At 41.4% G+C, this 24,182-nt stretch overlaps 1 protein-coding gene across 2 annotated transcripts; it reads right to left on the bottom strand.

Annotated features, from left to right (window-relative positions):
- Window positions 1–2,325: 2,325 nt before the first annotated feature.
- On the bottom strand, window positions 2,326–9,068 carry LOC131232443 (serine/threonine-protein kinase D6PK-like). 2 transcript variants are annotated; one of them, XM_058228673.1, is made up of 3 exons: window positions 8,932–9,068; window positions 6,292–8,282; window positions 2,326–3,371 (listed from the first exon to the last, which is right to left on the bottom strand). In XM_058228673.1, exons 2-3 carry the CDS (start codon window positions 7,953–7,955, stop codon window positions 2,480–2,482), a joined length of 2,556 nt encoding a protein of 851 aa, XP_058084656.1. In that variant the 5' UTR covers window positions 7,956–8,282; window positions 8,932–9,068; the 3' UTR covers window positions 2,326–2,479. The 2 variants fall into 2 exon arrangements, with proteins under 2 accessions (XP_058084656.1, XP_058084655.1); XM_058228672.1 differs by having other exon boundaries at window positions 8,927–9,064.
- Window positions 9,069–24,182: the final 15,114 nt, after the last annotated feature.

Raw genomic sequence — 24,182 nt, 5'->3', positions numbered from 1 at the left:
AATATCATCAATGTGCCACATGTATAACAAATTAGTAGTATAGTGACACCTTTATTACACATGTGACTCTCTTGCTTTTAAAAGAGAGTCAAAAAAGCATTTCAGTTGGACTAGATTTGAATCACACCATGAAGGCATTTCAATTGGATTAGATTCAAATCACAACATTTTGCTGAGATTTTAAAACATTAAAAGCCTGAATTTCAAATACCACTTATTCCATCTCCAAAAACAGAAGGGATGTTTGATTTTTAATTTACCTTTTGAAATATTAATAAATAACTAATCATTAATTACATTAGTAATTCATGCTAGTCACATTAACATGACATTAATAATTATGGATGTTTTGATGGCTCCACATTAAAATCTAGGAAAGAAAAAACCATATCCTTAAAATTTATGGGCCCACCTTTATATGTGTCTGATCCATGTTGTTCATCCATTTCACCTACTCATTTTAGGGCATGAGCCAAAAGATGAGGTAGATCTAGTGTGCAAGTGGACCACATTAGGAAACAGTGGGAATTGAAAACTTCTTGGTGACCATAGAACTTTTGATCAAGTTGATATTTGTTTTTAACATTTATGCATGTCCATGAGACCTTATGAATAGGTCGAACGACATAAACATGGATGAATAAGTCGAATAACAGATACACAACATGGATCAGACAATTACATCAGGTACAGTGGGCATGCAAGCACAAATATCAAAGCATACAACATAAGCTCAAATATAACTTAACACATTTCACAAAAGCTCATGGAAAGAAAAAGCTTTCAGATGTATTTACAATTGTCATGCTATATAATATTGAACTAAAGATTTTCACAAAAGGTTTAAAAAAATACAAATAAAGTTAAAATTTTAAATTCTCATTTGTATTTTCGAAATGCACATAACATTTCTCACTTCCCAATTTCATTTATTACTATTATTATTATTATTATTTGCAATATTAATTTTTAGTACAAGGCACGTTCACGCAGCGTACACTACCTGACTAATGGCGCGAATCACTTGCATGGGTGCCATCCAAAGGGGGGGTACTAGGCGGCGCACGGTAGATGTGAGGTGGGACCCTAGTATTGACTGACATTTGACTGATTTCAAATTGCAAAAAATTTAAAAAAAAAAAAAAAAAAAACTGGGATACTCTGTCAGAATGTGATGGCTCGTACGCTTGCATTCCGTTACTATACACGTGACATATGTTCCAATCAACTTAACCGTCCCAATCAAGGCCCCCAATTTAGATAGCTCCTGGACACAACTAATCGGAACTAGTTGGATAACTAGCCGGTTGGCGTTTGACAGACAGTTTTGATGTCAACGGTCCAAATTCAACAAACGTCTTTTATTCAGAGGCTAGGATGATCCCTCACTCAATCTTACTGGGCTTGTCATCTATCTATAGACTATAGTCAGTCCAACAACTTGGACAGTTTACTCTTTGGTGAAGTTCATGGAAAGAGTACAATTTTAATTTAGGAAAAGTGCGACTTTTGGAGAATTTTCCTTGATACTTTCTGTTCGGAGAAATCCCCCCTGTGATTGGTTTTTGACGAGCAGGAGGACGAGTTGCGCAGATGCACGCATGTAGAAAGACACTCGACGTGTACCAAATTTGAGCAAGTTTTAAGTCGTTCATCAGGTGGACCCACAACGTATTCTCTTTCTTAAACATCTGCTTGTCGGGCCATCCATTTACTCTCCCTTCCTGTATTAACTCAATCCGCACTGTCAGATGAGCTAAGGTAGGGTCTGACTCCATGGCTCAGTAGTAGGCAGACTCCATTTCAATACTGAGATCATGGGATCAAGTGCCTATACGGTGTAGGTGGGTGGGTGGGTGAGTGTGGGTGGTGTGGGTGCTTTAAAAAAAAAAAAAAAAACACAAGCTGAGATATGGGTCCCCACCACTTACTCTTGTGACCACCTTACAAATACCAAATACCACAGGAAGTCACCTGATTACCGGTCAGTTTACTACAATCCCAGTGAAACTAGGGAAGAAAAGAGCCCAAGTCTGATGAGTTCATGGAATCAGTTCCCAGCTCATCAACGGTTATCTAGTGACCTTAGTAGGCAATGGTCTACACCAGTTTTCAGCAACAGAATTCCATCTGTGAAAGAAATAGGATGAAACAGCAAACAGAGCTGAAGCAGTTCTAACTCCACAGTGAGGAAGCAAAACTGAATCCAGCCTAATGCAGTTTTGGTTTTCTGTGGTGCCATAGTGGAATGGATTTTTAACCACCAACCCACTGGGAATTGCCAAAACAATCCCAATTTGAGGTACATCCAAACAGGCCATAAGATGTACAAGTCGTGTATATGATTTATGCAGAGAAGCAGTTAGCATCCAGCTACGCAAACCCCTACACGGTGTGCATTGAAGAAAACAATGGGCGATGCAAGCGGATGGAACTAATCATATACTAATACAACAACTATGAATCCACAATAGCAAAACTAAAAGAATTCGAAGTCTAGATATTTACCCCCAGACTTCATGTCTGCCCCGACCATCCTTTTGCTGGTGCTCCCCACCCCAGCTGTCCCAACTGCTCCCTCAGCCAACCCAGATTTCCCAGGAAGCTCTGCCTCCACAGGCCTTGGCACCTCTGGTGGCGTGCTGCAACGTATCAGTGCCCAGTTAACACCTTCGAAGAACGGGTGCTGCTTGATCTCGGTCGCCCCCCTCTTCACCCCAAGCCTATGCTGGGGCTCCTTCACCAGCAGGCCTCTAATCAAATCCCTGCTTGAATAACTGGTTGCGGGTGAATCAGGAAATCTCAGCTGCTGGCCAACCACATTGAACAATGTTGCCCGGTTGCCCGATCCCTTGAACGGAGTCCTTCCATATAAAAGCTCGTGCAAGAAAATACCAAATGTCCACCAGTCCACTGCACTGCCATGTCCTTCACCCTTGATGATTTCTGGAGCCAGATATTCATGGGTCCCGACGAAAGACATGGACCTAGCTGCAGTTGGCTCCGCAACAAGCTCTGGCAGGGTTGAGACCATATGTCCAAGCTCTGCCCGTGGTTTTCTGCTCTTTTTCTTGCTTGTCTGAGGGAAGATCCGTGGTATAAAGCATGAGGGTTGGATGCACACAGAAGATGGCTCGATACATGCAGGTTGGACGCAAAATGCACCAGCAGCCCGTTTGGAGGGGTCAGACTCAAAAAACGACGCTTTTATCAGGGTTGGTGAAACTGCACACCTTAAAGAGAGGTCAAAATCTGAAAGCATAATGTGACCATCATCACGGACAAGAACGTTTTCCGGTTTTAAATCCCGGTAAACGACACCCAGCATGTGTAGATACTCGAGAGCCAAAAGCACCTCCGCTGCGTAAAACCTGAGAAAATGAGGAAGAAGTTATCTATACATTGATGAGATCAAGAACATAAAATTTTAATGCTGCAATATCATTCCTACAAAAACATGCTTGTAGACAAACCCCACGCTGTCAACTATCATTTAAAACTTGCATAATGATTGTCGCCATAGTCAAATCTCACTGAATAGAAAGTCAAATGACCGAAGCAACAGCTACAGAACTATACAAAAATCTCCTCCTGGATGTCACGGAAAAATGGTAAAGTACAAGATCGTGAACAATTTTTATTACTAGTTCAGATCACATACTCATAATCCCTGAAAACCTTAAGTCAGGAAATGAAAGCATGCAGAGAATGAATTTCCTAGGCCCGTATCTGAAAGCCGTTGCTTTGGCAACAATGTCACTGGAACTGCAGATAATAGGGCAAAATAACAAAGAACTACTAACCTGAATGGATTACGAACAATTCCACAAAGCTAGACGACATGTTCACATTACTGCTACTGAGTTTGCAATATGAACTCCCCAATGAAGGAAGCAACCGTATCAAATCCCGAGCAGTCAAAGTAGACCAGCACAATCTACACACAGAAAATCCTTCCAATATACCAGTTGAATGGAAAAGCTGATGGCATCATGCCAACATAAAATAGATGCCTGAGAGAGGTGAGCAAGGTTTAGTGGATCAAATCAATGGGCTTATCTCTTTCCATATGCTCTGGAAGAGGCAAGAAAGAAAAGCATTTAGATAGAAATGGAATATTAATTGCCTCTCAAACAGGTTAAATGGCTCTCAAAACCACATCAGCACAAGAGGCATGTGTTGATCTAACTATCCAATACGTGGTCTGGTCCCAGCACTGGCTGAAGGAATACAATGGATAAACAAATGAAGAAGTGTCACCTACATGTTGAATAAAACACATCTAAGGTGTTTAGTCCCCATGCCAAGTTGATTGCAGTTGAGACTTTGATCGCAAGAAAGATTAAGTTTATAATAGTACGGGGATAGTAATTTCCTCTAAAAAGGTCAAAATTGGCTACATAACCAGATCAGCACTAGAGGTATGAGCTGATCTAGATATACATTACATGGTCCCAACCCTGCCTGAAGGAATGGCAATGGATTGATAAGTAAAGAATCGCACTCCTCCCTGCTGCATGAAACATGTCTGACATGGGGAGTCCCCACACCAAGTTGATTGCAGTTGAGACATTACTCTAAATGAAGGCCATACAAACACAAACACTCAAGGAGCCCCAACCAGACCCCAAAACAATGAATGCCACTTGGTCCAATGGCTGCCTCCAAAGGTCTAGCATGGTCTCATGGAAGTCTCCTCAGGGAATCATTGCTTTTCCCTCAAGAATGTAATCATTTCTGAAATCAGATGAAGCTCCCAAAACCATCCCAGGATTAAAATAGATGCAGCAGAACCTTTCAACTAGGGCATGTTTCAACCCAGATAGTAAAACAGTCCCAGCACCACAGAACAACTACGAGTAATCATTAACAAGAAAATATGCAAGGGGCATTACTATGTTTCACTGATGACCTACGTTTGAAAACTTTAAAAAAAAAAAAAAAAAAGAAAAGAAAAGAAGAAGAAGAAAGAAAGAAAGAAAAACCTCCACTCAATTCAATCAGATCTCAACGAGAACTGGAAAAATTAAAAATAGAAAAAACAAATCTTGATTTGCTCATGACTTGTTCAAGACTTGGTTGACTAGTTTGAGTCAACTAGACGAAACTGGCAAGAACTCATAAAAACTCAACAAAACTGAAATCCACTAGACAACACTTGACTTGCCATGACTACAATATCAATAAATTTTAATTATTTAAATATTACCACTCTGAGAAGGATGTCACCCATTGAATCCCAGTTTGGGTGGAAGAAATGGAGATGTGCCTCTGAGGTTATATGCAATTGTCATGTACCACTCAAACTGAAATGGAAATTTTACATGATAGCTATAAGACCAGCCATGCTTTTGGGTAGAGAAGGAACAACATGTTCATGAGATGAGTGTAGCTGAAACGGGGATATTGAGATGGATGAGTGGCAAGAGGAGGAAGGATAGAATTAGAAATGAACGGTTTTGAGGAAACTTAGGAGTAGCCGAGTAGCACCAGGACCAAGAACTGCACCATTTAGAGTGAGTTGGTAATAAGATGAGGGAGTAGACCTAGATGGTTTAGTCATGTGTAATGGAGACCAAGAATTGCACCATTTAGGAGTGAGTTGGTACAAGTTGAAGGCTCTAAAAGGGCAAAGGGGAAGGCCCAAAAGGATGTGGGTAGAGGTGTTAAGAAAAAAAACTTGATGACCTATGGTCTCATCAAAGTTATGGCATAACAAGATTCATGTAGCTAACCCCAATGAATTGGGATAAGGTTAGATGATGATGATTAATATTATGGCTTTTAAGTTCAAGACCCAAAAGAACTCAACCAAGTTACTCAACTCAACAGACTTTCAACTCGAATAAAGATTTTGAGTTTTAGAGCTATGCTAATGACACGATCGAAGAACACAAAATCTCTAAGCATATAAAATATCAATGAGGCAGCAATTAATATTCTCGGCAACACTAGCAACCGTATACTTCTCCAGAGAATCCCAAAAAGAAACAGGAACTGTAAACTTAAAGCCAATAAGAGGACACTCATATGGAAACAGGTATTAAAAAACAAGGAAAAGAGATCTCTTGTAATAACCAAGCCAACTTTGAAAATCTGGCAAAGCAGAGTTTTGCAAATTGAATTTGTTTTCTCTGTGATAAAAAGAGGGAAAAAAAAAAGAGGAAACATTGGAGTCGGATATATTGACATCAATAAACTGACTACAGAAGAAAATATGGCTTATGAGGAGAAACATTACAAAAATGATGCGGTACTGCCTCATAAAACATAACTCAGCTAAAACCTTACCGCGCTGCATACTCAGGGAAGTGCTTCCCTGGCTGTCGCTGCCTCAAAGTGTGCAAATCACCTCCTGGACAGAATTCCATGACCAAACACGAAAACCTGTCTGTCTCAAAATGGGTGTACAAAGTTGGCAGGAAAGGATGATCCAGCAGCTGCAATATTTCCCTTTCAGTCTGAGCCCTTGTCAACTTCTTCCTACTTGCAAGAGATGCCTTGTCCATCACCTTCATTGCAAAGTAGCACCGGGTTCCGCTCAACTCTGATAGATACACACTGCCAATATCACCACAGCCAAGCCGCTTGAACAATCTAAAATGGCTCATCCCCAAAATCCCATCCCTCGCCCGAACAGCCAGAATAGCCTTCCATCTAGGGTCATTTCCTTTGTGAGGCTTATTAGCACTCCCAGTAATATTACTCCAATTGCTTTCATCGCTAAGGCCACTGCTATTGCTTGCTCTACTAATGCTAGTTTTCCCACTTTCAAGAGAATCTCCTATAACGCTCCCCTTGGCACTCTCACAATTCTTTTCCATGCTAAGCATGCCATCGCTAGTTATCCCATCGCTTCTGTATGTGCTTGTGCAACTATTGACGACACTCATAGCCGTAACAACACCAGTACTATCAATGCTACTATGTGGGCTTATGTTGCCACTGGGAGGCAAGGAAGCATCCCATACACACTCCTCCTCAGAATCATGAGGAAGGACTGTGTTCTCTGTAGTTTGTGATGCACGAGGAACCAGAAATGGAGATGATGACGATGATGCCTCTAACTCTTTAGACTCCTCAACAGGGCTTTCTGTTTTCAAAAGAACAGCCATGCCCGGTTTCATACCAGGAACTCGAACTGAAAGATCTTCAGGAAAAGGACCCTTCACAGAAAGACTTTTCACGAGGCATCCTCTCTCGGACTTGTCTTGATCAATTGTAACATACACAGTTCTCATCAGATCAGTATCAACAGGTTCAGGGGGATGACTCGCCCCAGAGAATGAGCTAGGGCCCCCTTCATCACATGCATTGCTGGCCTTAAATGCAGCAGCCCCGGATATAAATTCCATCGGTTCCTGGAAAGAACATTTTCCTTTCCATGCTTGTACAAGTACAGGCGGGTCCAATTTTTGAGGTCTTTGTGCCCCGGCTGGAGCCACTTCCGCTCTTGGCACAGCACCGAGGAACTGCCTGGGTAGTATCATCGGTTCAGGGATTCTCTCCATCTCTAGGAATTGCCTGGGTAGCATCTTCGGTTCAGGGATTCTCTCCATCTCTAGGAATTGCCTGGGTAGCATCTTCGGTTCAGGGATTCTCTCCACCTCTAGGAATTCCCTGGGTAGCATCTTCGGTTCAGTGATTCTCTCCACCTCTGATGAGTGTCTAGAATTACATACATCAACGGGAAAATGTATTCTTGAAGCCACTTCCGCTCGCATCACAGAGACCTGTAAATTTGATACCTTGTCATCAACTGCGAATTGTCCAGGTAGTGTCTTCGATTCAGGGATTCTTTCTGTCTCTGATGAGTGTCTAACATTACATGAATCAACGGGAAAATGTACTCTTGGAGCCATTTCCGCTCTCGGCAAAGAGCCATGAAAATCTGATACCTTCTCTGTAACTGGGAATTGCCTGGGTAGTGTCTTTGATTCAGGGATTCTCTCCATTTCTGATGAGTGTCTAACATTACATGAATCGATCGAAAAATGAATTCTCTTCGCTACCTCAGTGATAAAATCCTATGAACATGTAGCAGTTTTAGACTGAAGGGTACTCCACAAAGTCCTTTTCTTGATTTTTTTTCACATCACCACTTTAAATATTGAGAAGGGTTTTCTTCCAAATGCATGAATTCCAAAGCCTTTCAACCAATCTCTCCAACGCTCCCACTCAAATCATAATATAACTAGCGAAAGAAAAAGGTCACTGTGAGCGAGCAAGAAAGAACGGTTTTAGCATTGCATGTAAGCCATCTTTCTATCGATTCAATAAACCTACATTTAAAAAAGAATACCACCCATCAGAACAAATCGGATTTCTAAATTTCAACACCAATTCGCAGTAGAACATCAGAGCAGATATCAGAACCACAAATGCCTGATTCAAACGAAAAGACATACGAATTTGCATATACATAAAACAATCGGGATTAAGCATGCGTGTTTCCCAAATGCATGTGAAATTTCAAAGAGGTGAGAGCGTGATCTCAAAGGCACAGCAGAATATGAAGAACTCATTGCAAATTTTCCAAGAATCCTTCAGATCAATAACCTCTAAATAAAACAAAAAAAAAAAAAAAAAACAAAAAAACAAAAAAACAAAAAAACAAAAAAACAAAACAAAACAAAACAAACAAACAAACAAAGAAACCTACAATAGATTAATTCAGAATAACTGAAGAACTAAAACTCAGAAAAGTAGAACATTTACAGAAAGATAGAAAAATAAGAAAAAGGAAAGAAAACGGAACTAAAAACAGAGAAAAGCAGTATGTGAAATCCGACTACAGTCACTTCCCATGACGATTCCTTCCCTCGACCATTCAAATCCACGCCAGAAATTTCGGGAAAAAAAAAAATAAAATCACAGAAGGCCGAGAAATGAAAAACTCCACGATAAGAATCAGACGCAAGCGTACCTGACCTTTTCCATGTTTGAATCGGCCATCATCCTTCCGCTTCCCGCAAGCAAAACGTAGGATCTAGAGCTTGAGCTAGGGTTTTTTGAGAGTCCAATAAGTAGGGTTTTCAGAGCTCTCTCTCTCTCTCTCTCTCTCTCTCTCCTAAAAGGAAGAGAAGCTGCTGCTGGCAGCGAGCAGCGAGCAGAGAGCAGGGAGCGGGGAGAGTTGCAGGTGGAATTTCGCTTTCGCTTTTTATCTTTTCTCAGTATTTGCATGTAATGAGTCATGTGTATACGCTCTGCGAAAGCAAGACGCTCCTGATGCCTGTGGGCCCCACTACGGCCCGCCATTCTCTGCTTTAGGTCATGTGGTGGGGCCCACTTATGCTCCCCTTTTGCGCTACACTTCTTTTCCAAGGCTCGTATCATCAGCAACCGTTCGCTATCGCTTTTGGATCTTGGGCTGGACTCTTCTTGCGCGTTTTGCAACGTTTTTGTCATTGCTGGTGGTGACTTATCCTCTTCTGCATGTACGGCTATCTTGACCACCCAATTCGTGGGCCCAGCGTGAAATGTTCCTATTTGGATTTGGACCGCGGAACAATTTCTTTTTTAATCGTCATATGATCAAACCAATAGAATGCTTGGGATTGTCTGATCAATGTAAATTTTGACCATGCAGCTTCTATGATGGGTTTAATGGGCCACCCAATTTGGACGGTCTTAATTAACAGAGCTTTATGCCACGTGTGAGGTGGATGAGCCACCACTGTTTAAGAGATCGCAAAACACACATAGAAGGTTTTTATTTGTTAGAGCTTTGCGAAGTCTACACGCGTGTGCAATAAAGCTAATGTACCGGCCACACATGTGCCAGCATAGCGCGATAGATCCAAGATCCAAACCATCCATCGGAAAAGCACCACTATATTGATGCTAATCAGGTTGGGGAACTGGTTAGGCTCTGAAACTTAGCTGAAGCTTTCTAAACCATCAGCCGGTTTGCAATAGTGGATCCCAGAAGCTGATTGGACCAGATTTATTTTTGAGCAAACATGTAAAAGTTCAGACCAAACTCATGGATGGATTGGATCTCGCATTTATTTTCCATAATGGCATAAGTATGGCGTGTACATGAGTTTTATTCCACACGCGTGTGGGCTGAGCAAAGCTCTTATTTCATATACTCTGGCAGACTATGGCGCTTGATACGCAGACACTAACTAATGGTACACGTGGCATACATCAACTAACTGAAACAACTAAGTTGATCCCGTGGCGCTGACTCAAAATCTCAAAATAAGATTGGTTGAACCATCGTAATCACTGATTGGACGCTTTTTTATCGAGAGATGACCATCAGATATTTTCAATTTTAACCGTCCAATAAATGTCCACACGTTCGATAGTAACCAAATAAGTTGTAACTTTTGGTCCATGATACTTCTAAGCTGGGACCGACAATTTGGACAGTTTATGCCAGGTTTGCAATTTCTAAGTAATTTTTATACCTGCGTATCAACCATCTTACTCTGCCAGAGTATGAAAGTTTTTCTCTGCATCTAAAATTTTGGCATCCGACAGTCCAAAGCGGCGTTTCAGCTGCTGTGTGCGTGTAGCGTAGATGCACCTGAATCGAAACCGTCAGTTCGTGGACCCTAATGTAGGTGGACCACCGCCAGAAAACGGTTAGCGAGCGATTAACCATCTAGTTTCCCTTTTTGGACTTGGACCTCTGACAATGCTCTTGCTGGCCGTCGGCTACCAATCGTTCATGTAGTGTGATTCCGGGATATGCTCTACCTAAAAAATAGGCCCACACTTCCAATGGTCTAGATTGATGTGCGTGTAGGTGCTATCTATGGTGGACGAGTCACCACCATTTAATGCACGCGAGTCACCTATTGTACTAACGTCAAAGAAATATTAATATTAATATTCATTAAACCATCACCGTCCATTTGTGGCCAGGATCTTCTGATATTTTAGACGTTGATCTAACTGCAGTAACATTTTCCGGATGGACAGTCCAGATAATCACATTGTTGTGCAGATGTAAAAAGCCATAAAATAATAACATTTTCATTCACTGCTAGATTATCAAATACCGCCCAGTTGGCGTTATAGATTCGAAATTAGTAGAAGCCCACGCGCGCGTGGAGTATCATCCAACTAGCTACAAGCACAAATGCGGCACAGCTACCACAGTGTACAAAACAAATTGATAGCTAGAGATCTTGTTTTAGCCGTTCATTTTTTTATACACTTTGGCCCACTCGAGGATCAAAACAATCTGACTTTTAGACCAGAAGATATACCTCTGCGGACCACCTGATGTAAAGGTTCGATATTGCACACACGTACGACATTGGCACGTTTACTTGCGTGTGTATGGGCACGGTTAGATACGATAGAATTGCCACACGTGTACAAATATAGACCGCTGTTCATCTTCTTCTAACCGGAGATTCTCATATGCATGGGGTCTAGTGATGATTAGATCAGTTATTTATCAGAAGACAAGTGTTTGTTGAAGTAGCCACACGTTGAATGGCCTGGATCTAGGACATGCGTAGCACGTACGCTCGCGTACGGCGAATAGCCTGTGCAATATCTCGTCACGCGAGTCGCACTGGTTCCTATATTTTCCGATTTTTTAATAAGCAGAAAATGACAAACTATCATTTCTCGTTTTGTCCGCTTGGAAGAAAAGGCAATATTCCGTTTCGTATCCTTGCTTGGAGTGGGACAGCTTCTGTTTAAAGAGATGAGACGTTCGCTACGATCCAGACCGTCCATCTACAAATGCTCATCTTAGATTGTTCATGCGGAAATATCTCATCATTGATATCATCTTTCGTACTAGGGGGAGTAGCATGCGCAACCCACGTGGAGGGGAGGGAGGTTGCTCCGGGAGATAACTTCCGGCCGGGGGTTGGATGTGGATGAGAAAGGAAAGACGGGGGAATACCGAGGGAAGCACGTGCCGGGGTTACTTCCACGACTTGGGAGTGTATGAAATCCACGCCGTCCATCGCACATACAGGACCCCCTTTTGGGTGTTGATCTAAAAATTCAGGATGGTTCAGACTCAGGTGGGTCATTCCAATGCAAGGGTCAACCATCATGCGTTGGACCACCCATATAGGGTGTGTAGGAAAAAAAAAAAGGCGGATCCTTTCAAAGAATGCTGTGATATTTGGGTAATGCTTTCATCCTGACGAAAGTTTCAGATGAATAGATCAGGCTGCATGTAAACCTCTGGATGGGTGGAAGCAGATTGCATGTAAGTGGGTGTACATGTTAATTTTGTGGGGCTTACTGTGATGTATCTGTCTTATCCTCAATGTCCATCTGTTCAACTAGCTCATTTTAAGGCATGAGCACAAATTTTAAGCATATCCAACGAAAATACACCCAAATCCATAGCTCAAGTGGTAGATTGAGTGAAAGATACCTTGTTTCAACATTGAGGTCTTGGCATCAATTCCCTAGTGAAGGTGGCTAACAATGAAGTGTGATTGGCAATGGGTGTACTAACAAGCTAACAAAAAAATAAAAATAATAAGCGTATCCAACATAAATGAATACCTGCCGTTGAAAACTTACATAAATGAATACCTGCAGTTGAAAACTTTTCGAGGGACACAGGATGGAAGGATGGATGGACGGCATAGAAGATGTTATAAATGTACTTTTCCTTTGTCCGTGTCTGTTTGACCTTACGAAGTGTCCATATCTGTTTGATCTTATGAAGTGGTTGGATGACAAATAAACATAACCGTGGGACTCAAGGAAGGTTTCAAAAGTAGACGTGATTATCCACACTGTTTGGTGTGATGTGGTCCATTTGAGCTTTGGATATGCCCCGATTTTGGGCTCATACAATAAAATGAAATGGTAGAATGCATGGACGGTGTAAATAAGACATTACGTCATGGTGGGCCCCATAGTGTTGACTTAATATATAATCAAGTTTGTGCAGTGAGCTAAAAAAGAAAAAGAGATTATCTAGAAATTAATGAATTTCGAGAATCCTCACTCTACTTGCACAAATAGGATTTTTATTTTTGTTGTAATGTGATTGGGGTACATCATCATTGATTGCTTTTAATGCATAATAGGTAATCTTATTTATAGCAAGCAAGGATATGAACTCAAAAGTAATATGCTCACATAGGAGCAAGTTGTTCCCTACCATCACAAATGAACTTGATCATGTGTGTAGAAGAGGAAAAAGACCACTAAATCACAACTACCATATGTACCAATGAGAAACTTGAACAATGGATGATGGATGTTCATGGAGTAAGTCCCAGGTGGGTGGGTTGCACATGAGAATCTCGGTGATCCATTGATTAGCAAAACACCTCCATGATGAGGATGAGATGGACAGTTATAAATAACACATGGGCTAAAATTCTACCTCCATCCTAGGACTAAAAGTCTACCTTTATCTTACACTTGTTGCTCCTTGATAAATGTGGTGAACCACCCTAGAACATACCAAAAACATTGCATTTTGTACATTTTGTTGCTTCTTGATAAATGTGCAGTCATTTTTGTTATATTTTTATCAGTTTGTGAGACTTCAAAACATATTAAAAATGTAGATTTGAAATACCTCAAATTTCACTTACCACCAAGTTGAATGTTACAAAACATGAAAAGCAACTATTCATAGTCCAAGGTGCCAAATTGTGTGTAAGATACATCACTTAAGAAGGTTAAAACACCCCTTCTCTGTAGGGCCTTCGGTGTTGCACATGTGAATCCACTTGGTCCATCATGTGAGAGCCCTTATATGAATTGGACATATAAAAGATTAGTCGTACAAAGGACTTTGATAGGTCACATCAATGGGAATAATCTAAAATTGCTTCTAAAACCTTTAGGATTCATGTGTTGGATGACATTTAAGAATACTTTGGATTACACTGGATGATTAAGTGAGTCCCACCAGAATGAAGGGAAATACAAAATATTCGTTTCATCAAAAACTTCAATGGGCTGAAAGTACATTTTAGTGGACCACTTTAAGTTTTCATTAGCCTTATTTTCAGTATGAAGTCATAGATCAATCTTGCACAAATGATAAACGGAGTGGATTCCTCACACAGATTATGGTGGATCTCAAGGAGGTTTTATATGCGCGAACACTCTACAATATAAACATTTAAAATATTGTTCATTTTTTTTTAGAGCTTATTTTAACACATGAGCACAAAAATAACTCAAGTGAACCACATAATGGGAAATAGTGGAAATAAAACTCATTACAATGTGTATTTGTCATCTAACTTGTTCATGAAGTCTCATAAAACTAGCCGAAGAGAACAATAAAAATCACCTGGATCCAAAACGTCTATGGCCTATGAGAAGTTTTCAACGGCCAGCATTTTATCTCCACTATTTCCTTTGGTGTGTTTAACTTACTTTGGACATGTCTCACTTTTTAACTATGCCATAAACTAAACTTGCAAAATAAATGAGAAACTTCCATGAAACAAACGAATTATGATTGGCTAACAGAGCTTCGACCTGTACGGAGCTCGGTACGGAAAGGGTCACTACCTATCCGAGTCCAATTTTCTACTAATAAAGTCTTCAGTCGGTACAATGCACACCGTTGGATTCCAATCCATGGATAGATAAGTGCTTTGTACACTTTTTGCACGTTCAAAGTTTATATTCCAACCCGCCTCTATTATTATTAAAACTAACTCTACCGGAAACAAAACCCCGCCGGATCAAGGATTCGGTGCGGCCTACGCCTCACCCAAGAATGGTGTGGCCCTTATCGTGGAGCCCACTTTGATGTATCTATTCTATATCTACGCCGTCCATCCGTTTTAACAGATCATTTTATTGGATGATCCCAAAAACGAAGCAGATCCAAACCTCAGGTGGGCCATACTATAGGAAAAAGTGGTAATTGAAAACCCTACCATTAAAAACTTCCTAGGGCCTGCTATAATGTTCCGTTAATGTTTGTTTCATATCCAGTCTGTTGACAGGGTTACAAAAACATAGATAAAAGGAGATAAATAGATCCCATTATTTTTTTAGCTCACAATAAGTTTTTACTAATCAATCACCACTGCTTCCTATGGTACGGTCTTCCTGAGAGTTGGATCTCCTTCATTTTTCGGCTCTTATCCTGAAATGATCTTGAAAAACAGATGAACGGAGTGGATATAGAATACATACATCAAGGTGGTCCGACGGTAAGACAGCACCTTAGTCAAAACTAGGTGGGGTTCATTGAGTTCCATGGATCTAGACAGTGCAATAATCGCCCGTCAGGTCAATGTCATGCTGCACGTGCCGCCTATCTTCTGTCTAGCGTTGGCCATGCACGATTCTCTCCGTTTCCATCACCCGTGCGAAATCTGTCTTCCCATTTGTGGCCACAAGCACGCATCTTGTGGCATTAAATACGAGTAGGACAAGGTAACACAGAGCAGGAACAACGCACGAGCGCTACCTATTCAGAATTCAGATAGCAAACCAACATCGATCAGGCCTTTGAAAGGGACGTCATCGCACGGATCCTGATACCGTGTGCTAACACGTGTTCCATTTCCGTGCTACCCCCCAAAACCGATCACATTAGGTTGTCTCACAAAGATAGATAATCCAATCATGATTTGATGGTGTACCCGTACGTTGCCCTTGTGCATCTAGGATTGCGATCTGAGACGGCAGACCGTTGGATGAGATACTAGGCCAGTGACTGACGGTGTGGATCGACGCTCCGAGTGGTCCTTGTGATTTGTGGCCATGTCACTCTCTTCCAAATCCCACGAAAGCTATGGATATGATGAGAACTGAATGCCTATCTGATTAGATCTATCGTGATTAAATGATTAGCTCCCTCACTATCTTCCTCACTCAATTTCACCCTTTCCTTTTTTATCTTCTTTTCCATTCTTGTAATCTTGTGGATCTCCTTCTCTTGGGGGGAGTTATTTGATACTCTGGCAGGTATGACCCTTGATACTCGTGTACGCACGAGTTGGACCACTTTCAGCTAGTCATAATTCCAACTGTAGGTTGGCTGAATAACACTATTCTCCGATTCGTTTCCAGTTTTGTTGTTGAAACATGACCATGGGATTTTATTTTGTTTTTGCTTTTAACCATCTAATAAGTATCCACCAATCTGATAGTCTAATAATCAAATGAGTATGATTTTTGGTTGATGATACATCTAAGCATGGGCCCACGGTTTTGTCCGGTTTAATTGAATTACTTGTAAGCTGGTATGAAAGTTCTAAATAAATTTTAAATGCCTGAGTATCATTCATCGCACTCTGTCAGAGTATAGAAGTTTTTCTCAACCTTTTTTGACCGGCGAGTATGACCATTGGCAAAAGGGCAAGGACAAGAGTTTTGGTTTGTACAAGTGGGGTCCATGGTTTAGTGATCCAGTCCATTGGTTTGATGGGCGTGAAATGGACGAACTGATAATGGGTCTTGTTTTGGTCCTATGTGGACTAAGCTACCTCTCACTTATTAACCGTCTATTTCCATACCGCAAAAATGAAAGGTGAGAAATGTCCTACTGATGATGCTTATCAGAGATGGCACATTGATGATGCACCACATCGGATCAATGGTCTAGATCAATGAACCATGGATCCAACTTGTACGAACTAAAAACCCAAGTACACTGTACATATATACCATTTGACCGTCCATCATATACTTGCTCTGATTGAAGTGGGCCTCCCATCACTTTCGGAGCAGTGATTGTTGGAATTAGGAAAAGGCACATCCAAATGGCCCACTTTCATGATTCCTTCTTGCTTTTGCTCACAAAAGTTTAAGAGTGGGGTGGCCCACTCTTATTAGTAACTCCACCAAATGAAAGCTCGTCTTTACTTTTTCCTTATGACTCATAGGGAATGCCTCACATGTGGCCCACATGAGTAAAAGGTGCAACAATTCTCACAGTTTAAAACTCAAGAAAACTCCCGACTCAATTTCAACTCGACTAGATTTCACCAAGAGTCGGTGGGCTCCTGCCTCCAAGGATCCCCTGACCGGACCGCCCGTCTCTAACTGGTAGTACCCAATCCGTGCCGGTCCTGATGCATAGAAGTGGACCCCTCATTTCACAAAGAAACTTTGAGTGCGGTCCACACACATGGCGGCCATCATCTCAACGGTGTAGATCACCCAACCATGGGTATCCACTGCAAAGAAACTTTGAGTGTGGTCCACACACATGGCGCCCATCATTTCAACGGTGTAGATCACACAACCATGGGTATCCACTGGTATGTATCCGTGTTGGAGGCCCAAGCACACGATAGCTCGTCCTGATAAACATAGAAGGCATGATCTTTTACCATACACCGATCTGGCCACATGCCAATTGCGATGGAGCGGATTGGGTGAAGCGCTGCCTCGCCCAATACAATGCGACCATGGGGCCCACCTTGATGTATGTATTCTATATCCACTGTCCACCGGTTTTCGAATTATTTTAGGGCATAAGTTCAAAAATGAAGTAGATCCAATTCTCAAGTGGACCATACCGTATGTAACAGTGGCGATTGACCATTAATGAGCTACAAAGGTAAGGGATTAAATTGATATTTGTTTTTTTTTTTTCGTTAGGTTTATATATTTATTAAGAATATGGCAAAACCAAAGAGAACAATAAACCGAAAAATAAAAAATCAAAGAGAAACATCGAAATGGTTACTAAGATACATCACAGGAACTCCATGTTACACCTCTTTAGGCTTAAAGGCAGAGGAAGCCCATCCAACTATCAACAATCTAATTCCAACGGAGATGCCTTCCACATAGTTAGACCAATTGTAACGTCTTGTGTTCCTTTATTCCCAAGTGGTAAGAAGGGCCATCCTCCCAAGAGCTTTCTTTTTGATAGACGAGATTGCTATCTTGAAACGCAGCAAGCAATGGTCCACTGAGCTTGGATAACACCAGTATAAATGAAAACATCCCAATATATCTATCCAAATTAGCCCCAACAGCAGGCACAATGCAAAAAAAGTTGGTTAATCGTCTCTTCTTATGCATGTACATATCTCACACATTTGAGAGCATCATTCCTCTTTTCCTCCAATTGTCCATACTAAAAACCTTTTTCTGCCCTAGCAATCATCTGAACGCTGTGAACTTAGGAGGAACATAGTAGGACCACACAGCGTGTGGCACACAATCCGCTCTCATTTTTCCATGTGACTTATCAATAAGTTGGATGGCAAATAAACATTACCGAAGCCTTAGGAAGTTTTTAATGATATGGTGCTCAATCACCACAACTTCCTATAGCATGGTTAGAGGTGGGCATTGAGTCGAGTCGGACTGGATTGAGTTCAACTCGACTCGATTTGATTTTTCCAATAACTTGACCCGAACTCGATTCGATCTGAGACCGAGTCCAGCAGGGCTGACTCGATCTGATCCGAATCTTTACTGGCCTGACCCGAACCGAGTTCGATTCAGTCAGGGAAACTGAACTGAGTCAAATCGAGTTGAGTCTGTCTAGTCGATTTGGACTAGGCTGAATCAAGATGGGGAGAGAGGGGGAGAGAAAGGAGGAGAAAATGAAGAAGAGGTGGAAAAGAAGAAGAGAAATAAGGAGGGGAGAGAAGGGAGGAGAGATAGGTGAGTGCAGCGCCGTTCGGGTAGAGAAAGAGAATGGAGGGATTAGGGCTTCACTCAAGTGAGGCAGGTAGTAAAAAAATAAAAATAAAAAGTATTACTGATATATTACCCGATCGAATTAGTTCAAATTGACTACAATTCGAACTTGATCCGGTGTACAATCGGATCTGAGTGGTCCTACTCAAACCACACCGATGCAGGCCTTCGGTTCGATTCAGATCCACCAGTTCAGGTCAGATTTTGCCCAGCTCTAAGCATGGTCCACCCGAAATCTAGATCGTCTTCATTTTTGAGATCCTACCCTAAAATGATCCAGCTTAAAGGACGAACAACATGGATACAAAATACATACATCAAGGTAGGCCCGGATTAAGGGCCACACAGTCTGCGGTGAGGCCGGGCCACACCTAATTAACTCCCAATTGAGATATGCATGATGATGTCAAGATTGCATTTGAGCGCATAAATGCCATTCACCGAGGTGGACATGCCGTAAATGTTATCGCAAATTATAGATTTTAGAATTTCTATAAAAATATTTAAATAAATTGAAGAAATAAGGACACGTTGAAGCACATGTAATCACATTATCCTTAAAGCGTTATTTGCGCCCATTCTCAAAATAATTTGAGAATGCTGATAGGTTGTAGGCGAACCGCATTTAGGATACAACGAGCCTATATGTGGTTCTGTGTTTAGAAATATGAAGAACCACGAATGGAGATCTATATACACAATATTTTCTAGCAGATAAGTAAAAGAAGAATTCCATATTCAAAAAGAAGATTAGAAAATTTTAGACTACTACTTTGGTATGTTTTTTGAGATCTTCTGGCTAAGGTTCGTATGAACCTTACTGACTAGTCAGAGTACACTATTAACCTTATTGACTAGTCAGAGTACACTGTTACTCTTCTTGCTGGGTTGTAAGTGAATAGTTCACCACTTGAAAATTTTCTCAATTGCATCGCGACTTGTACTCATCTCGCATCGGTTTGTGTAAGGTTGCAAAGGAATTACCTATTTGCGACATGATGGGCTTCTACAACCACATTGACTCACATGCTCATGCCCTCACACTAAACCCGTGCGCGCATGGAACATTAGAACACGCAAGTCCTAGTACTCAGTGGATCAACCAAGCAAATATTAAGGTATCCTACACCTCTCATATAATTACTTTTTTCTTCTCTCCTTTCCAACATAGGACTATTCCTAAAAATGCCAAAACTACAAGTTTTTCAAACAAAACTTTTATTTTCTATATATATATAATTAAAAATATTTTTAATTATTATTTTTTTCTGATCAGTAATTTGACCATATGGCTTTCGCTAAAGCTTCCCTTGTATGGAAGAAGTAACAGAGATCAAAGGTGCCAAAACTCCACCCTCGTGCCAATTTTGTTAAATCGGCCAAGATTTCTAACCGGAGGCCATCTTCTATGATCTACCCTCTTGGCTTGAATTACCCAATTAGAATTCAGCAAGCCCAAGTCCAATTTCACTAGCCCATTCATTTTGATTAGGTCAAGCGCTACCAATCCAACCTTGTGAGTCACTTGATGGACGGGTTTGATGAAACATAGACACCATGGTGGCCCCACATACAAACCCATGGTCGGCATTGCATCCCCTTTGTTCCCTGTGGTATGGGCCACCGGGGTTTTGGATTGGTTTTGCCCCAAGGCCCAAGCATCATGCACCCGATGAAATGGAGTAGATCACATAGGCAGTATCCAGAAGTGGATTCCGACCAGATCTGCATGGGCCCACCATAATGTCTATGTTTATCCATTCCGTCCATCCCCCTTTCTCATATCACGATAAGATATGGGCTAAAAAATGAGGTAGATCCAAGGCTCTAGTGAGCTATACTAAGAGATACTCTTGCATTTAATGTAACCCAAGCTTACTATTTGACCCAGTTCACTACAGTGTTCAATTTACCTCATTTTTAGGCCGTACCTTAACATGATTTGAGAAAATGGATGGGAGGCGTGGATAAATAGATACATCATGGTGACCCTCACACATCTAGTTGTATATTGCTAGGTCCGACCAGGTCGGATGCAATCTGCTTCCGCAGCATGTCGGCCCTGAAAAGCATAAATCCAGTACTGTAGGGAAGCTGACTGCGTACTACCCCACTGGTCTCTAGCCAGGAATGTGCAGATATCTGCGGGTGCCACTTATGTGTATTTGTTTATCAATTCATTTTAAGGTATGAGCTCAAAAAATGAAATAGATCCAGCGCTGAAGTGGACCACATTACATATGACTCTTGCATTTAATGCAACCTAAGATTACTTGTATTTAATGTTTTGTGCATTTAATGAACCCATCTTATTATTTGTTGTGAATAAATATATACATTAGGGTGCGCCCCCATGCAGGTATGCCTTCAACTGAGGCTTAAAAGTAAGCCCAATTCAAACTCAGGTGGGCCACACTAAGGGAAATAGTTGAGATGGGATGCCCACCATTTAAAAATATCCAAATTATTTGTGGTTCAATCATGTTATATATATGACAGCTGATCTATTGACCTATAAGGGTGTCAATACGCCTAGTTAGAGGCCAATATCTGTCTAAGCCCAACCCACATTGTTTAATATGGATCTGGCTCCTCTCAAGCCCATGATGAACCAAAATAGATGAGCTTGAGCCTGTTCCAAAGTGCTTGAGCTAGGACTAAGCCCGAGTAGGAGTGCAGGTGGTTTTTAGGTGGATCACAAGCTACAAAATAGCTTGAAAGAAGGTTTCTTGAGAAACCTTTCTTCATTTCCTATAATTTTTTCTCAATCCATAGATATATAATTTTATCATCACATCGAACAAAGATAGAGAGAGAATTCTAAATCTTAGGGGGCGTTTGGATTGTAAGTTGCTTAAGATAAATTATGCCATTAGTAATTTATATTAGTTTTTACTTATTAAGAATATAAGTATGTTTGGTAAATAACATACTTATTAGCTTCTCTCTTTCGTCTCTCTTGTTGCCTCTTTTCAGTAATTTATGAAAATTAGAAAACCTAAAAAAATTAATCATAAATCAAACTTATTTATCTGAAAGAAGTTACTTATCTACTGCTGTTAGTAGGAAAAGTAACTTATCTGGTGTATCCAAAGGGGGCCTTAGTGTACTGGGCTGGTTTGATTGAGAAATGGACTTGAAGTTAAACCCAAGCCCAGCACTCCGGTCTGTACTCTAGCCGGCAGGCCAGGCCCAACAAGCCAGTCCGGTCCATTGACAGCTAGCCCTCACCTTTCGTGACCACCCTTGAAATTCAGGACATTCCAACATTCACATGGGCCACATCACATGCAACTAGCCGTTTTTGGCATGATTTTACATTGTTTCCAATGGTTTGGCCCACTCAAGTCGGGGAATGAACTGATTTTCAAATCCACAGTGAAAATGCGGCAGCACCTAATGGATGGAGTGGATCTGATGCTTCTTACTCCCACATACACACACCACTCAGTCAGCAAAGTCCCGCCCCGTTAGACTGCATGGGTTAATGCAGTCCTTCACGCAGCCGTACAACACCCAAGCTATGTTAGCACACCATGTTGGCCTGTAAGACATCCACTCCGTGCGCCCTTCCTAGCTCGGCCATACGGCCAAAACCCAAGCGATTCCATGCCTTAGGAAGGGCCACGCCACAAGGAACAATGGCATGAGACGCCAAACATAGGTTTGTATGTGGGGACAACCTGATGAACGTACAAGATATTGAACACGTAAACCACGTTGGAGTATGTGGAGCGCTTGGTTTTAGGAGTCTACTTACGCATCCATCTCAAAGAAGGATGCGGATTGCGTCCTGCCCCACCTAGACGGAAAACCGTCCAGGCAGGGGCTCTGTGTGGCCCACCTTGTTGTATGGGTTTTATAAACATGGTTCATCAATTTTTAAGGTGATTTTAGGGTATGATATCAAAAATGAGTCATCTCCAAGGCTCAAGTGGACCACTGAAGCAGCTGTGATAATGACGCCCAAGGCTATAATTTTTATTTTCCTTCCAACATGTTGGTTAGGTCACAGGACCTTTGAAGAGAAAAAGCAAATATGAGCGCCATTCAAAACTTTTGTAGACACCAAGAAGCTTTTAATGGTAGGTGTTCGCTACTGTTTCATGTAGTGTTGTCTACATGAGATTTGGATCTGACTCATTTTTAGGCTAATGCCTTACAATAAGCTGGAAATTGGATGGACCACGCAGATCAAACACATATATCATTGCAGACCCACAGCACTGCCAGTACCGGATCCGTACCGAATCCGACTCCTACGCGGTCAGTGTCAAAGTGTACTCATGCACCTTATTTATACAAGCGAGACCATGGCTCGTTGATCTAGCCCATCGATATTAAGGGAGCCGCAACAGTAGGATGACCCGAAACTCTTCCTCACTAGAGATCTCTTGCATCCAGAATCTCACCCTTTCTCTTGATGGCTGCTGTAAATTTCTTTTAATCATGTAATTGTAGGCCACCGATATAAAGTGTACCTACTTCTACGACACTGTTCATGTTTCATCGATTTTTTCCCATTTATGGTTCTTCCTTTCCCATGAGGGTGTGGACGCGGATCGCGTCCTACCCCCGCTCGGACAGTAATCTGTCCAGGGCTTTGTGGGGCCCACCAAGTTGTAAGTGTTTTATCCACGCCGTTCATCGCTTTTCTCAGATCATTTTAAGATATGATTAGAAAAATGAAGCAGGTTCACAACTCCAGTAGACCACACCGAAGGAACCTGCAGTGATAATGACACCCACCGTTGAAACCTTTCTAAGGGCCACCGTGATGTTTTTTTTACCATCCAACCTATTTATAAGGTCATTTAGACGTGGATGAAGTGAAAAAACAAATATCAGCTTGATCCGAAACTTCTCCAGCTCCCAAGAAGTTTGTAATGGTGGACATTAAATCCCCACTTTGTGGTCCACTTAAGACCTATACCTACCTCATTTTTTGGATCCTAGCTTAAAATGATCTGATAAAAGCGATGAAAGGAGTGGATAAAACACTTACATCACGATGGGCCCCACAGTCCGTCCGGGCAAGGGTAGGACACAATCCGCGTCCTAAGTGGGTTGGTAGTGACGTGATAGAGGTCTCTCCCTCATAATGTCACGGAGCCACTCTCACACGTCTTAGATGAAAGGGGCAATGGATGACAGGGACTGTACAACTAGCGGCATCTATCATGGACGTCCAAAGTTAGCAATATGGCCAAAGCCAATGGTCTAAAAACATTCCATTGTTATCCTTCAAATGGTCGGAAAGGTAAATAAAAGAAGTTTAAATGGGCAATTGATCCACCTTCATACGGATAGCAGGCTCTTAAATAACCTACCTTGTGGATCCTTAGGGTCCTTGTGTTGAATAAAATTTTAAAAAAATAAAAAAATAAAAGCTACCTTGGGTGTGTATTATTTTTTCAAATTTATTATAAGGCACAAACTCAAATTGAAGCATATCCAAAGCCCTCTTAGCCACATCATGGGAAATAGTGAAATATAAGATGACTACTGCTGGAAACTTTCCAGGAGCTATAAAAGTGATATTCGTGTTTTTAATTTTATTCATGTTCACTCTGACCCTACGTGCAGGTTGG

The sequence above is a fragment of the Magnolia sinica genome, chromosome 18 (genome assembly GCF_029962835.1).
Source record: "Magnolia sinica isolate HGM2019 chromosome 18, MsV1, whole genome shotgun sequence".
In the NCBI taxonomy this organism is placed as follows: domain Eukaryota; kingdom Viridiplantae; phylum Streptophyta; class Magnoliopsida; order Magnoliales; family Magnoliaceae; genus Magnolia; species Magnolia sinica.
This window is presented reverse-complemented; position numbering and strand designations above follow the sequence as displayed.